Below are 18,022 nucleotides of genomic sequence, written 5' to 3'. Positions count from 1 at the left end.
ATACATTTTCAGACACACAAAAGCTAAAAGAATTCATTACTACCATATCTATACTGCAAGAAATGTTGAAGCTCTTTAGGCAGAGAGATATTACTGGATGGAAATCTGAATCTAGCAAAGAATATAAAAAGTGTATATATGTGGGCAAATATGAAATATATATCTAAAGTACACACAATAAAATAATGTAAAATACTTTTTTCTTATTTAAAAAATCTCTTTAAAAGATAATTAATGATTTAAAGCAAAATTAATAACATATTGGGAGGTTCATAACATATATACAAATAAAATGTATGATCACAATTGCATGAAAGCGGAAGAGGAGAAATGGAAGCTATAACAGAAGTGATAAAATATCACATGAAGGTATACTGTAATAAGCTAAAGGTGTGTATAAGCTAAAGGTACTATGGAATACAAACAACAACAAAATCACAGAGTTAGAGCTAGTAAGTCAACAGAGGAGATGACACATGCTTAATTAATCCAAAGGGAGACAGAAAAAGAGGAAAGGGGGAACATAGAACAGAAGATACAAACAGGAAGAAAAATGGTAAGACGACAAAGTTAAATCTAATCATATCACTAATTACATTAAATGTAAATGGTCTAAAAATTCCTTTAAAAGGCATAGATTTTTCAGATTCAATTTTAAAAAGGCAAAACTGGTAAGCCTGGGTGGCTCAGTTGGTTAAGTGTCTGCCCTCAGCTTTGGTTATGATCCCAGTGTCCTGGGAACGAGCTCAACATCAGGGTTCTTGCTCAGTGGGACGCCTGCTTCTCCCTCTACCTATTGTTTCTCCTGCTTGCTCTCTCTCTCTCTCTGACAAACAAATAAGATATTTTAAAAATAAATAAATAAAAAGGAAAAGGAAAAACACAGGGTGTCCAGGTGGCTCAGTTAAGCACCTGACTCTTGATTTTGACTAAGGTCATGATCTCAGGGTTGTGAGATTGAGCCCCGCACTGGGCTTCATGTTCAGAGGGGAGTCTGCTTGAAATTCTCACTCTCTCCCTTGCTCTCTGCCCCTCCCCACTCTTACTAAAAAATAAATAAATCTTCAAAAAAAAAACTAAAAAGCAAAACTTAACTATATGCTTCCTACAAGAAAACACAATTTAAATAAAAAAGATAAACTAAGCTAACGCTAATCATAAGGAAGCTGGAACAGCCATATTAATATCAGACAAGGTAGATTTCTTTTTCTTTTTAAGCTTTTATTTTAATCCCAGTTGGTTAACATACATTGTTATATTGATTTCAGGTGTACAATATAGTGATTCAATAATTCTATACATCACCTGGTGTTTATCACACATGCACTCCTTAATCCCCATTGCCTTTTAACCCATCCCCCCAAAAACCACCAGTTTGTTCTCTCTAGTTAAGACTCAGTTTCTTGATTTCTCTATCTCTCCCTCCTCACTCCTTTAAATAGTCACTTCTTTTCTTCACCTTCGTTCATTTGTTTTGTTTCCAGAGAAAGTATATTTCACACCCAAGAATGCTTACCAAGGATAAAAGAAAACATTTCATAATTTTAAGGAAATCAATTCATCAAGAGAATATAACAATTTTAAATGTTTATATACCTAATAAGAAAGAGTCAAAATACAGAAAGCAAAAACAGATGGGAGTACTGCACAAATTCATAATTATAGTTGGAGACTTCAATATCCCTTTCTCAGTGATTAATAGAACAAGTAGCTAGAAAGTCAGTAAGGTTGTAAAAGACTTAAACACCATCAGTTGACTTAATTGATGTCTATAGAACACTCCACCCAACAACAGCAGAGTATACATTCTTCTTGACTATGGAACATTTATCGTGATCATGGACCATAAAGCAATACATTTAAAAAATTTCAAAACAGGTGAAGCATGTTTTCTTACCACACGGAATTAATTTAGAAATCAGTAACAAAAAAAAATCTAGAACATCTCCAGAAATTGAGTAACAAACTTTTATTTTTTTAAGACCTTATTTATTTATTTGAGAAAGAGTGCAAGTCGGGGGAGGGAGAGGGACAAGCAGACTCTGCACTGAGTGCCAAGCCTGACTTGAGGCTTAATCCTATGACCCTGAGACTATGACATGGGCCCAAATCAAGAGTCAGGTATCTAACTAACTGAGCCACCCAGGCACCCCTAAGTAACAAATTTTTAAATAACTCAGGAGTCAAAGAAGAAATCAAATTAGAAATTAGGAAGTATTTCATAGCAAATAAAAGTGAAAACACAGCATGTCAAAATTTGTGGGATATCATAAAAGACTTTTAGAGGGTTAGGAAACCAGAAAAGTTTCTAATCAACAACCTCAGCTTCTACCCTAAGAAACTAGAAAAGGAAGAGCAAATTAAAACCCAAGCAGAAGAAAGGAAATGATAAAGATAAGCTCAGGGATTAAAAAAAAATAATCAAATAAAATAGAGAAAATCAATCAGACTCAGTAGGAAGGAAAAAAAAAAAAGAGATGTGACACTAATTATCAATACCAGAAATGAGAGAGAATACATCATGGCAGATAGTACAGACATTAAAAGAATATGGAGGGAGGGGCACCTTGGTTAAGTGTCTACCTTCAGCTCAGAACATGATCCCAGGTTTCTGGGATGGAGCTCTACATTGGGATCCCAGCTCTGTGGGGATCTGATGTGCTCTGCTTCTCCCTCCGCCTCTGCCTCTTTCTTTCTCTCTGTCCCTCTTTATAATGAATAAATAAATAAATATCAAGGGAATATTATGAACAACTTTATGACAGTAAATGATCCAACTAGGATGAAACAGACAAAATCCATTAACCTCAACCCTTACCACATAACATACAAAAATTGACTGGTAATACATCGTAGACCTAAATATAAAATCTAAAGCTATAAAACTTCTAGAAGAAAACACAGTTCTTCTATGTTTCCATGTTTCCTATGTTCTTGACCTTCGGTTTGGCAAATTTCTTTTTTTTTCTTTTAAAGATTTTATTTATTTATTTAAGAGAGAGAGAATGAGAAAGGGGAGGGTCAAGGGGAGAAGCAGACTCCTCCTGAGCAGGGAGCCCAAGGCAGGACTTGATTCTGGGACTCCAGGATCATGATCTGAGCCAAAGGCAGTCACTTAACCAACTGAACTACCAGGTGCCTCTGGTTTGGCAAATTTCTAAATACACACAAAAAACATGAACTCTAAAAGAAAAGAAATCAATACACTGTACTTTATCAAAACAAAAACTTTTGCTCTCACTTCTATATTCACTATTAATGAAAATGTAAAGGTAAACTGCAGACTAGGAGAAAATTTTGCAAAACACATATGCAAAAGAATTAAGCCTAGAATATATAAATAACTCTTATAACTTACAAGTAAGAAGACAACCCAATTTCCAAAAAGGGGGCACGATGTTTAAATACACACTTCACCTTACAAGATACACACATGGCAAACATGTATATGACAAGATATCCACCATCATTAACCATTAGGAAAATACAAATCAAAACCACAATGAGTACCATTGAATATCCACTAAAATTACTAAAATAAAGACTAATCATACAAGTGTTGACAAAGATGAGGAAAATTGGATTTCTCCTGACACTGCTGGTAATAATTGGCAGTTGGGGGCAATTTCTTTAAAAATTAAACCACATCTACCATATGAACCCAGTTTTTCCACTCCTGGGTATTTAATCAAGAGAATAAAAGTTATGTCCTCACTAAGACTTGTTCACAAATGTTCATATTAGCTTCATTTGTAATAGTAAAAACAAACCAACCAACCAAAAAGCCAGCTATCTATTGGCAGATACACAGGTATTAAATTTTGGAATATTGTTCATCAATAAGGGGCTATTGGGGTGCCTGGGTGGCTCAGTTGGTTAAGCAGCTCACTCCTAATTTTGGCTCAGGTCAGGATCTCAAGGTCCCAGAATCCAGCCTGGTGTGGGGCTCCATGCTCAGTGAGGAGTCTGCTTGGGATTCTCCCTCTCCTTTGCCCCTCTCCCCGCACTTGCACACATGCTCTCTCTCTAAATAAATAAAATCTTTAAAGAAAATAATAAGGAGCTATTGATACTAGCAATGGCAAGGAGATTCTGAGTGAAATAAACCACACCAAAAAACCACATACTTAAATAGGACAGGGAGACAAGGAACACAAAGAAACTTGAAGATGCTGGTTATGTTCCTTCCCTTGTGGTGATGGTCTCAGGTGTACATGCCTAGGTCAGAACTCAGAAAGTGAGAAAATTTAAATACTTAAATAGAATTTATTTATTTTGAAATAGCATTTATATCTCAATAAAGTAAAAAGTATATATGGGGAAAAGTAATTGACAGAAAGTAAAGTGTAATTGATAGAAAGAGATGAAATATGGTTATCTTTTTTGTTTGCTTTTTGGACTTAGTGTGTTGCTTTTATTCAGTGGTCACACCAGTAGGTGTGGGGGGAGTAAAGCTGCCTGAGCCTGTCAACCCCCCAACCCCAACTCCCCTCAACCCCCCTCCACCCCCCAGCTCCATGGGGCAAGGTAGTTACAGAGAGACATTCTATCAGATGACTTTTCTCTTGGGTGTTAATTTTTTGGTCCACAAACTGGAAAGGAAGGCTCAGACTGAAATAAATACATTTATTTTGAGTAATGGCCTTTATTGAGCACTATATGGTTATCCTGAAAGGTAACTGGAGAGTCATAAACCAGGTAAATCCTAGTAAAGGTCTTAAACATGAAAACACTGTGATTGGTTACAATATAGTGAGTCAGAAGAGCAACAAACACATTTTTGTTTTATTCTGTCAGGTTAGCTTTTGCACAGTATCATTTCCTGCTGGACACCCTGAGTTCTCTCTTCCCAGATTTCTGACTTTTTGTGTCTAGTGTCATGCGTTGTGGACAGTGTCCAGGAGATAGGTCTACTTGTTATACCTGTGCCCAAGGAGGCCCAGTCTTGGCTCCTACCTTCAAGGGTGCAGGAGGACTCTGGATCCTATTATATTCTTCAGAGTGGAAACTCCTAAAAGATAAACAAATCCCTCTTGTTAACACCAGTCACTTTTATTTTAAGTACGGGGTGGGGGATGGGAGGCCGACGGCGAATCCAGCCACATAATTATTGCTAAAATGAAGATGCATTTTCACATTCAAAACAGGTACAAATACTAAGCACCAAAGAATTAAAAGAAGGATGGTAGTAAATGATAGTGGTGGAATTTGAGTTAGTTCTTGTGAGTAGGTAGGATTTAGATTCTAAAAAGAAAGGAACGGTAGGTGAAGAAAGTGACATGAGAGAAAAGACAGCAGAATGTTTAAAGGACAGTAAGGGGATCTAATCTTTCCAGAGTGAAATGATCCTAGTAAAGAATAGTGGGAGATAAATTTGGGCAGTTGGAGGAGGTCAGATTATATAAGCCCTTGAAAATCAAGCACAAGAATTTAGACTTAATAGAGTTAAGAAAGAGAAAGCTGCCAGACTTTAAGGAAAGTGATCATAACTGAAGTGGAATGTAAGCAAATATCCTGTTCTGAAAGCCAAGGAGGATGGAGTTCTGTGTTGGACACGGCCAGTAGGGTTTGATTCTCCCCCACAATCAAAAAGCCATGTCCAAGTCATGTCAAAGGGTATTTTGTACTGGGAGTGAGTCATATACAAGGCAACTATACCTACCAGCATGTACTATTTGCCTAGTCCTGACAAATATTATCCTAATTTCTATTGTACGGAGAGAGAAACTCAAACATCTGAAATGGCCACTAGAATACAGTCTTCTATGTAAGTTCCTGTTTCCGGTTCTGCCTGATTTACCCTGGCATCATTTTCACAGAAGTCAAATATTTGATGTTTTGAAACAAATGCAGAACAGATTCCAGGGTGGGACCTGTTCAACCCAAGATCTACCATGTAGACTCTCTGGCTTCATCCATTTATAGTTTTCAATACAAATTACTTCCTTGCTAAGACAACAGCAGATGCAAGGGAAGTAATCAGAAGCGCTAACCTAGGTAAGAGAGGTCTAATTGTGTGGCCCTAGGCAAGTCATCAATTTTTGAGTGTAAGATTCTTCATCTATAAAATTGGGGCTGATATTAAAACCATAGTGTTTCTTTAAGAATCAAATCAGATGGGGTGCCTGAGTGGCTCAGTGGGTTGGGCCGCTGCCTTCAGCTCAGGTCATGATCCCAGGTCCTGGGTTCGAGCCCCGCATCGGGCTTTCTGCTCAGCAGGGAGCCAGCTTCCTCCTCTCTCTCTGCCTGCCTCTCTGCTTACTTGTGATTTCTCTCTGTCAAATAAATAAATAAAATCTTTAAAAAAAAAAAAAAGAATCAAATCAGATAATATATTAAAAGGTGGCCCCTTCCTGTTGTTTAAACAGCAACATATCTGGCTCTCAGCCAACAGAGCCAATTAATAGCACCACAAGAGTCTCCACTTCTTTGTGACCGTCACAAAGGACACCTTTTTTGATACTAACTTCCCTAGAAACTTCTCTTCTCGGTAAAAATCCACAGGGCAGGTAACAGCCTCCCGAGTTGTGCTTGGCAGGTCAAACGCGCCTCCTGGAGGAGACCTTAAGTACTGAGAGGGAGAAAATACATTCTTCTGGGTAACATACTATCACAGCAGTCCTATTACATACAGATCACTCAACAAGACAAAGCAAATCTCCTGAATAATCAGCATCTTAAATAATACAGGCAGAATAAAACTAGGAACAGGATCATAAATACCTTTATGAAGACTAATCAAGTGTGAATACCGAGCAATTGCATATAGAAGGGGTAAGAGTTCTCTGCAACTATGAAGGCTCATTCTATTTAAATCTATACGGGATATGAAATGGTATGGAATACATAAGAGGATGAATGAATGCCATTAAACCAGAGTGATTAAACAGAGAATCTAAACATAATCTGATATTTCCCTTATGTCTCACGAATTCTCTAGATATGTTGTCCAGTAGCAATATGATGCCAGCTACAAGTATAATTTAAAATTTCTACAAGTCGGGGTGCCTGGGTGGCTCAGTGGGTTAAGTGACTGCCTTCGGCTCAGGTCATGATCCTGGAGTCCCAGGATTGAGTCCTGGGATCGAGTGCTGCATTGGGCTCCCAGCTCATCAGGGAGTCTGCTTCTCCCTCTGACCCTCCCCCTTCTCATGCTCCCTCTCATTCTCTCGCTCTCTCTCATAAATAAATAAAATCTTTTTTAAAAAAAGGTAAAGCAAAACAAATGAAATCAATTTTAATAATACATTTTATTTAAAACAGTAGATCTAAATTATTATCATTTAACTTGTAATCAATATAAAAATGATTGAGACATTTTACATTTATTTCAGATGAAATCTTTGAATTCTGGTGTGTATTTTATACTTACAGCACATCTCAATTCAGACTAGGTACCTTTAAAGACAGCAACGATCTAGAAGGCAGAGATTAAAAATTAACCTTAGATCCACACCATATAATTGTACACTTTTGTCATACACTTAAAGAAAAGCAAAGCTTAAAATTCTGTTACAGGATATAAAAATTTTTGGCCAAGCTCTTTTGGAACTTTTGCAAAAAGAGAAAGAATTATGGTGATTATCTCAAAACCCCCAATATTTTGTTTGTTTGGAGTCAGAGGTTGAGATTTCTGTTGGAATATCTAAGAATTTCATTGCTTCTTCAGATGAATCTGAAATCTTTAATGAAAAGCATAAACTATGATCATCATTAAGCTCCTACACTAGTCATGCTTTTATCATTTATTTATTTTTTTTAAAGATTTATTTATTTTAGAGAGAGAAAGAGCATGAGTGCGGGGAGAGGAAGAGAAAGAATCTTAAGCAGACTCCCCACTGAGTGCAGAGCTGGATTTCACGACCCATGAGATCATGATCTGAACCAAAATCACAAGTCCGACTTGAGCCATCCTGGTGCCTCTTATAATTTATTTCTTATAATTATCTTAAACACGTTAACCATTCTTGACAAACATAAAGAAACCAAGAATGATGTTTATATGGGTAATACAACGATGAGACTGCACAAGAGCCCTTATTCCTTCATTTAAATTGTAGAAAAACACAATTATGGGGAAGTAAGGGACCAGAGCATGTTACTAGTTTAGGCAATGTTTCTTGCTAGACTCTCTCAGCATTTTAGGTGGGGCAGTCCAACCAGCTGCAGGATATACAACCTTGAGTCTAGCCATGAAATTTCAGTAGCATTTTTAGTCATGGCAACAGAATAAAAAATTGCCCCCATGCACTCCCAAACTCCCCTTGGTAAGAATGGTACCACCCTCCTAGTTGAGATGCACTGCTTAAGACTTTTGTTAAAATCTGATCAGTTAGGGGTGCCCGGGTGGCTCAGTGGGTTAAGCCTCTGCCTTCGGCTCAGGTCATGATCTCAGGGTCCTGTGATGGAGCCCTGCATTGGGCTCTCTGCTCAGCAGGGAGCCTGCTTCCTCCTCCCCCTCTTCCTGCCTCTCTGCCCACTTGTGATCTCTCTCTCTCTCCCTGTCAAATAAATAAAATTTAAAAAAACTTTAAAAAAACATTAAAAAAAAATCTGATCAGTTAAAAAGCAACCATGTTTGGGCACCTGGCTGGCTCAGTCGGTGGAACATGTGACTCTTGATCTTGAGGTTGTGAATTTGAGCTCTACCTTGGGTGCAGAGGTGACTTAAAAATATAATCTTTAAAAAAATGCATCCATGGGGGCGCCTGGGTGGCTCAGTGGGTTAAGCCGCTGCCTTCGGCTCAGGTCATGATCCCAGGTCCTGGGTTCAAGCCCCGCATGGGGCTTTCTGCTCAGCAGGGAGCCTGCTTCCTCCTCTCTCTCTGCCTGCCTCTCTGCCTACTTGTGATTTCTCTCTGTCAAATAAATAAATAAAATCTTTAAAAAAAATGCATCCATGTTTACAAAAATTCTATATTTTGTGTTTTGTAGTTTCATCTGCTAAAAGAAAGATTATAACCTCAACCTTAAAAAAAAAAAAAACAGAGTCCCTACAGATCTAAGTGACTTTGCTCTACAGTTTGGTTGTCATTAAAGGTAAAACCACCTTCATAGACATCTCATATTTCTGAATTGAATTCATATTTTTCTTCTTCCAAGAAGGGTTGTATATTGTTCTATTTCCACCTTCTCACACTTGTTCCCTCTTCTACACTGTCTTATCTTAAATTTAGATCTGAATAAACTATTGTTTTTCTTTGTGTTAATAGTCAAATCATGGGCACATGTTGAATTATTTGGAATGGATGTAGAAGGTTTTTATCTTAATGAAAGAACTTTTTTTTTTTAAGATTGTATTTATTTACTTTGGAGAAAGAGAGAGTGCATGAGCTAGGTGGAGGGGCAGAAGGAGGGGAGGGGAATAGACTCCCCACTGAGTGTGAAGCCTGACACAGGGCTCAATCCCAGGATGTAAGATCATGACTTGACCCAAAACCAAGAGTTGAACACTTAACTAACTGAGCCACCCAGGTACCCCAAGAACATGCTTCTTAATTAAAACTTAGGGGGATATAGGTTGAGATGACACATGAAGATGTATTAGGATAATAATTATAATAAATGTGTATCATCTTCATAATGGCTAATCTCATTTACAGAATTATAACCAAGTTTCTCCACAATAGAACAGTACAATTACTTGTCAGCATTAACATCTACTGACTGTATTTAAAGTACTCAGATGAAACACTAACTATCTAGTCCATGACAGTCATAAGGACTGAGGTGTATGATGGTATCAGTAATTGTGTTTTAGTAGGTCTCTTGTTGGATGCAAAAATTAACACTAGTGTGAGTATGTATTTTTAAAAAGCATATATATATATATATATATACATACAATGTACTTTAAAATATAATATAAATATATTTAATATATACTTTATATATATTAATGATATATATTATATATAATAATATAATAGATATTAGATATTTAATATAAATATATTTATATAAATATATATCTATATATAAAATACTTTAAAAACTATATACATGTATATAATGTGTGTGTGTGTGTGTATCACAGCCAAATCTCTGTTGTGAGACTAGACTTCCATTAGTACCCTAAAGCAATAGTTGGCAAACTGTGGCCCACAGGCCAAATCCAGTTTGCCACCTGTTTCTATGAATAAGGTTTTACTAGAACACAGATAAGCTCATTTGTTTATCTGTTCAAGAGTGGTGATAGAAACTCTATCACCCGAAAAGTCATAAAATTTGTATTAACTCTTTACAGAAAAAGCTGCTGATCCCCACCACAGATGAAAAGTTTAAAAAAAATCAGCAGAAAATATGCACAAATAATTTTTTAAAGATTTTATCTATTTACTTGCCAAAGCAAGACAGAGTGCAAGCAGGGGGAGCGGCAGAGGCAGAGGGAGAAGCAGGCTCCCCTGCTGAGCAGGAAACCCGATGCGGGACTCGATCCCAGGACCCTGAGATATGACCTGAGCCAAAGGCAGAGGCTTAACCAACTGAGACACCCAGGTGTCCCAATTTTTCTTTTTTATGGCTAGAATGGGTTTATGAAATGAGATGAAGGAGCTGGTATTTTCTGAGACCAATGTCTCCTCCTCGTAAAAGGTGTATGTTTAGGACTAGAAAGCTTGACACTGTGTCATGTCAGAGGTGGAAAAAAACCTAGTGAAGTTATTTTGATAAGATTTAAGAAATGTCTTTTCTAGAGAATTTTGAGGTGTATCTAATTTTTGGCATACAGATAATGACAGTTTTTCAACATAGGTGGGAATAATGTCTTACTCCATGAGTCGAATGTGCTCATTATTATGTGTAATAATTTTTTTAAGATTTTATTTATTTTTTTTAAGATTTTTTATTTATTTATCAGAGAGAGAGGGAGAGAGAGCAAGCACAGGCAGACAGAATGGCAGGCAGAGGCAGAGGGAGAAGCAGGCTCCCCGCCGAGCAAGGAGCCCGATGTGGGACTCGATCCCAGGACGCTGGGATCATGACCTGAGCCGAAGGCAGCTGCTTAACCAATTGAGCCATACCCAGGCGTCCCAAAGATTTTATTTATTTGGAAGGGGGAGAGAGAGAAAATGTGCACACACACACAGACATGCAATGGGGGAAGGAGCAGAGGAAGAGGGAGAAGCAGGCTCCCTCCTGAGCAGGGAGCTTGACATGGGGCTCGATCCTAGGACCCTGGGATCATGACTTGAGTTGAAGGCAGATGCTTAACAGACTGAGCCACCCAGGTGTCCCAATATGTGTAATAATTTCACAACTATCATCTAACATATGAAAATATCATAAGAGGCTGTCTACTGGATTGTAAGAACATTTTATAAACCTAACATTAACTTTTATTTTTTTGCTGATTTTAGATCTCATACTCATAAAGGTAGGGGTAAAATATATGGTCAGTTCAGTCTGATTGCCTTGCAAGTTTTGGCCAGTTTATTTTTCAGAGACCTATTTTGAAACATACTTTTTAAGTTGATTTTGGACTCCAACGACAATGAAATTGTTGTTCAATCTGTGAGACATTACATTACAAGCTTTCTATGTTTAATTTGGCCTAAATGGGTGTCTATCACTATGATGAACAAGGATATAAGGAATGTAATATTTTTATTTTGAATTATGATAGAGTAACTGCATTAGACTTACTTTTTGCCACAAAAGAGTATAAAACTAGACAAACTACTTAGAGCAAATATTTTCAGGCATTGATAAATAAGCAGGCCATGATTGTCATATCTGAGAACAAAACACACAAGATAAACTCCATAATTAGGGAGGTGAAACTCAAGTAAAGTAGTGGCCTGCCTGAGAAGAGGATAAAGTTATCAGAGGTCAAAGTTTCTGAAATGGCTGGAATTTTGTGGGTTAGAATACCTGAGTTGTGTCATGTGTGTGTGCGCACGCATACATGTGCACGTGCATGTGTTAGGGTGGCGGGACACAAATGTGTCAGGAAGTTTGCCTGTTACAGGAGGAAGCCTGAAGAGTGATACTAAAAATCATGCAGTGCTAAGAGACATTGGATTTCCAGCCCGACCTAAGAGCAGCAACCTCACTAATACTTCAGGCACTCAACTGAGAATCCAGAACCAAGCCCTAAGAGAAAGAACTATACAAGAAGAGACACATGCTAGGGCCAAGTATAAAACCAAAATGGACACATGCTGCTAATAATAGTACCAAGGCTAACAGAACAAAAAAACCCACCAGTAATTAATTTTCATTATGCACAAATATAATACCCTTTAAAGGAAGACAACAAAATCCAGACTCCCTATAATGTATTCTCTACAACTATCTAATATATAATTATTTATTATCAAACATACAAAGAAATAGGAAAATGGAAACCATATGAAAGAAGTAGTCTATAAAGAAATTTCTGTGAGATGATCCAGATTTGGGGATTAGGGGAAAAAAATTAAATAACATTCATAAATATTTTCAAGGACTTAAAGGAAGACATAGTCATAATGAATGAACAAATAAGGGATGTCAGCGTATAAGTGAAACTTTTTAAAGAAAAAAAAATTCCAAGAACTCAGATATACAGTAATTAAAATGGAAAAATTCACTAGATGGGCTTATCAGCAGATTGAACACTGTAAAAATAACAAAAAGTTAACTGGAAGACAGATTAGTAACAATTATATGGTTTAAAGATCAGAAAGAAAAAAATAAACAAAGACTCAGTAACCTATCAACATCAAGTGAACTGACATACATCTAAATGGAATCCCAGAAGGAGAGGAGAGGGATAATTGCATGGAAAAAAAAAAAAATACTTGAGGCAATAATTGCTGAAAATAATGCAAATTTAGTGAAAAAATTATACACATAGGAAATTCAGTGAATATCAAGTAGAACAGATAGAGAACAAAAACAAGACCCATACTTAGACACAGTAGAGTCAAACTGAAAATCAAACAGTGAAAAATAAAGTCTTGAAGGCAGCCAGAGAAAAGTGATACATTACACACGAGCAAAAATAAAAAGAATGATAGCAGACTTCTCATTAGAAACTAGAGATCAAAAGAAAGGTACCTGGCTGGCTCATTTGGAAGAGCATGTAACTTGATCTCAGGGTTGTTAGTTTGAGCTGTACATTGGGGGTAGAATTTACTTTAAACAAAAGAGCAAGATCAAAAGACAATGGAAGGCCTTAAAGTATTGGAAGACAAAAACTGCCAATTCAAAATTTTATATCCAGAAAAAAATATCCTTTAAGACCGAAGGCACAATAGACATTTTTAGGTAAATGAAAACAGAAAATTCAATACCACAGACCTGTAGCATAAGCAATGTTAAAAAATTTCTTCAGGATTAAAGATGATGACATACCTGATGGAAACTGAGATATATAATGTTTTAATTTCCTCTACTGTGTAGTGAATTTAGTGGTTTAAAAGGACATTTATTATTTCTCCCTATTCTGTGCCTTAGCTAGGCTTAACTGGCTGTTTCTTCGGATTTGGGTGTTATTGGCCTCAGTCACTCAGGTGGCTGCATTCAGATGGGAAGCTGGCTAGGGTTGAAACTTCCAAAATAGTTTCATTCACATGTCTGGTGACAGATGTGGTGGCTGAAATGGCGGGACAGGTCTTTTTCTTTCCAAATGTTTCTTGTTATTCAGTAATCTAGCTCAAACTTATTTACTTTCTGGCTGGATTTCTAGAAGATAAAAGTACAAAATGCAAGGCTTCTAAAGGTCTGTATCTAGAGCTGCCACAGCATCACTTTTGGCATATTTTGTTCATCAAAGCAAATCAAAAGACCCAACCAAATTCAAGGGATGGAGAAATAGACTCTACCTCTTTATTTATTTTTTTTAAGAGAGGAAGTGGGGAGGAGCAGAAGGACGGGAAGAGAGAGAATCTTAAGCAGGCTCCACACTGGGTACAGGACTCACTCTCACAACCCTTAGATCATGACCTGAACTGAAATCAAGAGTCAGACCATTAACTGACTGAGCCACCCAGATACCCCTAGACTCTACCTCTCTTTTTTTTTCTTTTAGGTACTTTTTTTTTTTAAAGATTGATTTATTTAAGAGAGAGAGAGAGCACATGCAGCTGGGAGAGGGAGAGAGAGAGTTCCAAGCAGAGTCTGCACTGAATGAGGAGCCCAATGTGAGTCTCAATCTGATGACCCTGAGATCATGACATGAACTGAGACCAAGAGCTGGATGCTTAACCAGCTGTACCACTCAGGCCCTTCTCGACTCTGCCTCTTAATGGGAGAAGCTACATGTACATGCAGGCAGGCAGGGATGGGAAGGATTTCTGGCAGTTATTTGAAGATAATCTATCAGAAGGAATGAAAGCACTGGAAATAGTAAACAAAGGTAAATATAAAAGGCATTATATATATATAAAGAAATGAAGAGATATGTATTGCCATATATATGTATATATATGTACACATATGTGTATATATATGGCAATACATATCTCTTCATTTCTTTAAAGTACCTGTGACTGTTTAAAGCAAAAATGATAATGAGTATAGATGTAACATATAAGACAATAAGACACAAAGGACTTAAGGGTGGTGGTAAATAGAACGATATAAGGTAAGACTCCTTATTTTATGTGAAGTATTACAATTTTAACTCTAAGTAGATTGATAATTTAAGAATGCTTATCATAATTCCTAAAAATATTGCTAAAAGAATAACACAAAAAGAGAGTTAAAAGCCAACAGAGGGATTCAAATGGAATACTAAAACATTTGATTAATCCAAAAAAATTGGCAATTAAGCGAGAGCAGAGGAACACAAAACTAATAGGACAAATTGGAAACAAGTTTCAAAATGATAGACTTAAATTCAACAATATAAATGATTACAATTAATATAAGTGGACAAAACACACCAAATAAAAGGTGAAGATTGTCAGACTGGAATAAAAATAGGAAGATCCAACTAATTACTGTCTATAAGGGAATCACATTAAAAAACACACATAAGTTGAAAGAAAGATGGAAAAATATAGAACATACAAACAGCTAAGAAAGCTGCAGTGACTGCATTATTGTAAGAAATTTCATTTAAAGATAAGGGTTTATTGGGGCACCTGGGTGGGTTCAGTGAGTTAAAGCCTCTGCCTTTGGCTCAGGTCCTGATCTCAGGGTCCTGAGACAGAGCTCCACATCTGGCTCTCTGCTCAGCAGGGAGCCTGCTTCCCCCTTCTCTCTGCCTGCCTCTCTGCCTACTTGTGATCTGTCTCTCTGTGTCAAATAAATAAAATCTTAAAAAAAAGATAAGGGTTTATCGGCGACAGACAATTTTTCGTAATGATAAAATGGTTACTTAATCAGGAAGACACAAGAGCCATTGATGTTAATGTGCTCAATATCAACACTTCAAAATACATAGGGGAAAAACTGACAAAACTAAAGGAAGAAAGAAACGAATCCACGGTATATGCAATTTTAACTCCCCTATTACAGTAATTAAGAGTACCACTGTATAAGAAGTCAGTGATGATACAGAAGATCTGAACCAAACTACCAACTACCTTAACCTCATTGACATTGACAGAATACAATGTGCAACAATGGCAGAACACATGCTTTTTCACTGCCCATGGAACATTTATCAAGATAGATCATATTGGGGGACAAAATAAGTACCAACAGTTTTCAATTTGTCCGATGTCAACAATATGGACATCTGACAAAGTTTGTTTTCTGATCACAACATAAATAAATTGGTAATCTCTAGCTAGACTGATGAAGAAATATGGAAGATGCAAATGAACGGTATCAGTGTTTTAGTTATCTATTGCTACATAACAATCTACTCCAGCATTTAGTGGCTTAAAACAACCACCATTTCATTGCCCACATTGTGAGTCAGGAATTTGCACAGTTTGGTGAGAATAGTTCACTCCTCTTTCACATGGTTGCAACTAGACTCACTCCTGCAGTTGCATTCAGCAGTTGACTGATCTGGGTCTCAAGGTCTGGGAAAGCCTGTCTCATATGTATGGAATGAAGATGCAGACTGTTGGCTTCATGTGGCTTCTCTCCATGTGCTGTTTCATCTGTCAGGAACTCTTTCTTCACAAGGCCTTTCTCACCAGTAAGACTGCTTGAACTGGGCAAGAAAATGAAGGCATGCGTTTGAGGATATAGCTTTTTTTCTCTTCTCAATTCAAAGTCTGGGATGGGATCCTAGCCTATGCATTTTGGGGAGTTTGTAGTTAGATAATATTTTTCTCTATGTTATTATGTAAGCTGTCTTTGTTTTATGTTTTCATTTTTGTTACACTCCTTTTTTTTTTATCTTGTTCGTATTATGAGCTGTGATATAGTATAGACTATTTATAATGTCTTTTTTTCCAACTGTTTGGTTTTCTAAACAACCTCCCCACTCTGCCCTCTGCCCCTCCCCCATCTCATGTGCACACTCGCTCTCTCTAAAATAAATGTATCTTTTTTAAAAAAAAAGATTCAGGGGCGCCTGGGTGGCTCAGTGGGTTAAGCCGCTGCCTTCGGCTCAGGTCATGATCCCAGGTCCTGGGTTTGAGCCCCACATTGGGCTTTCTGCTCAGCAGGGAGCCTGCTTCCTCCTCTCTCTCTGCCTGCCTCTCTGCTTACTTGTGATTTCTCTCTGTCAAATAAATAAATAAAATCTTTAAAAAAAAATTAAAAAAAGATTCATTCTTAACCTTATCTACAGTTACCTCAAGTTGTCTGAGGATGTTAAATAGAATTTTTTTCCCACTTTTATGAGAGTATAGATTTGTAGTTTTACCAAATCAGTTCTGGGTTGGTTTGAGTGAAATTATACCTTGTGAAATTTAAGAAAGGAAACCTTTTTTAGGCGGAGCTGGGAGGCCAGAAAGGGGAACTCTTAGGCCCTACCTCTCATTGCAGCCCTTTGCAGACCCATCAGGAAGAGATGACCTTGCCTTCCCAACAGGAAAAAACCCACTTCACTAACCCAGTAGGAAAAAGGAGGATTTTCTCCTTGCCCAGTAAAGGCCCAGTCAATGAAAAACTGTCACAACTCAGCCAATGAAAAGCCACCACACTTCAAAGTCTCAGTTTACTCCAATGGACTTCTTGTTTATAATGGCTCCTCCCAACTCTCCCCTCTCCTATATACCAGAGTGGTCCTCTCCTTTGTTTTCTGGACTTGGCTATGGCTTTTGCTATAACTCTCTTGTCCCAAACTGCAATTCCTCCGCTATTCCTATACTTGATCTTAGCCAAAAGGCCGAGAAGTGATCCTCTGCTATTCCTGAAAAAACACATTTTGCTGGTAAAATAATAAGCTCATTTACCTTCAAAGTCAACAACCTCATGACAAAGGAAGAAATGGAGCCAGATCAAGCCTCTCGACTAGAAGATTATGGCCATGTTATTTCGTTTGTGTGCCTTGCTGGACCACATCACCTCCATCAGCCTTGCTGTAGAGCACAGTCTTGAGTGAGGCAAATGGGTTACAACACAAGTAACAGCCGTAGGAACTTTTCTTTCTTTCCTTTTTTTTTTTTTTTTTAAAGTAATCTGTATGCCAATATAGGGCTCAAACTCACCACACTAAGATCAAGAGTCTAATGTTCTACCAGCTGAGCCAGCCAGGCATCCCTGGAGCTTTCTTGCAAGCTCGAACCTAACTGCATGGTGTTTGCGAGGAAAACGCAGAATCACATATTTCTGGCATTTTAAGGAATTCCTGTAGAAATTTTTACTACATCCTTTAATCAGTTCTACAATACTCTGATTCTGTCCAAGTGGTTCACTTTCAGGAAGAGGGAAAACCCAGAGATTCCTGTGGGAGCCTATGCCATTACTTGTGCAGCCTTAGGTATGAACAAAATCTTTGCGATGACTTTAAAGCTACCTCCTTTTAACTTTTACTCCTCGGTCCGAGTTCTGTTCTCTGATGCAATGCGAAAATGGTCTGACCCTTCAACAGACCAAACCTCCAAAACGCGGAGATACATATTGTGTTCCCATGAGTCTCTGCTTCTTCAGGGTCATCTTCCCCAGAACTCCTCAATTTTCCCTATTT

General features: G+C 37.5%; 1 protein-coding gene across 2 annotated transcripts in view; it reads right to left on the bottom strand.

Moving 5' to 3' along the window:
• The window catches only part of MIA3 (MIA SH3 domain ER export factor 3), an 83,516-nt gene that overhangs the window by 64,982 nt on the left and 512 nt on the right, over positions 1-18,022 (bottom strand). For both annotated transcript variants that reach the window (XM_047704269.1, XM_047704270.1), the window contains exon 2: positions 7,373-7,417. In XM_047704269.1, coding sequence (XP_047560225.1) covers positions 7,373-7,379 — 7 coding nt within the window. In that variant the 5' untranslated portion in view covers positions 7,380-7,417. The remainder of the gene's footprint in view (positions 1-7,372; positions 7,418-18,022) is intronic.

Source organism: Lutra lutra, chromosome 15, assembly GCF_902655055.1.
Source record: "Lutra lutra chromosome 15, mLutLut1.2, whole genome shotgun sequence".
Classification (NCBI taxonomy): Eukaryota; Metazoa; Chordata; class Mammalia; order Carnivora; family Mustelidae; genus Lutra; species Lutra lutra.
The sequence above is the reverse complement of the archived record's forward strand: the minus strand, read 5'-3'. Positions and strand labels throughout refer to the sequence as shown.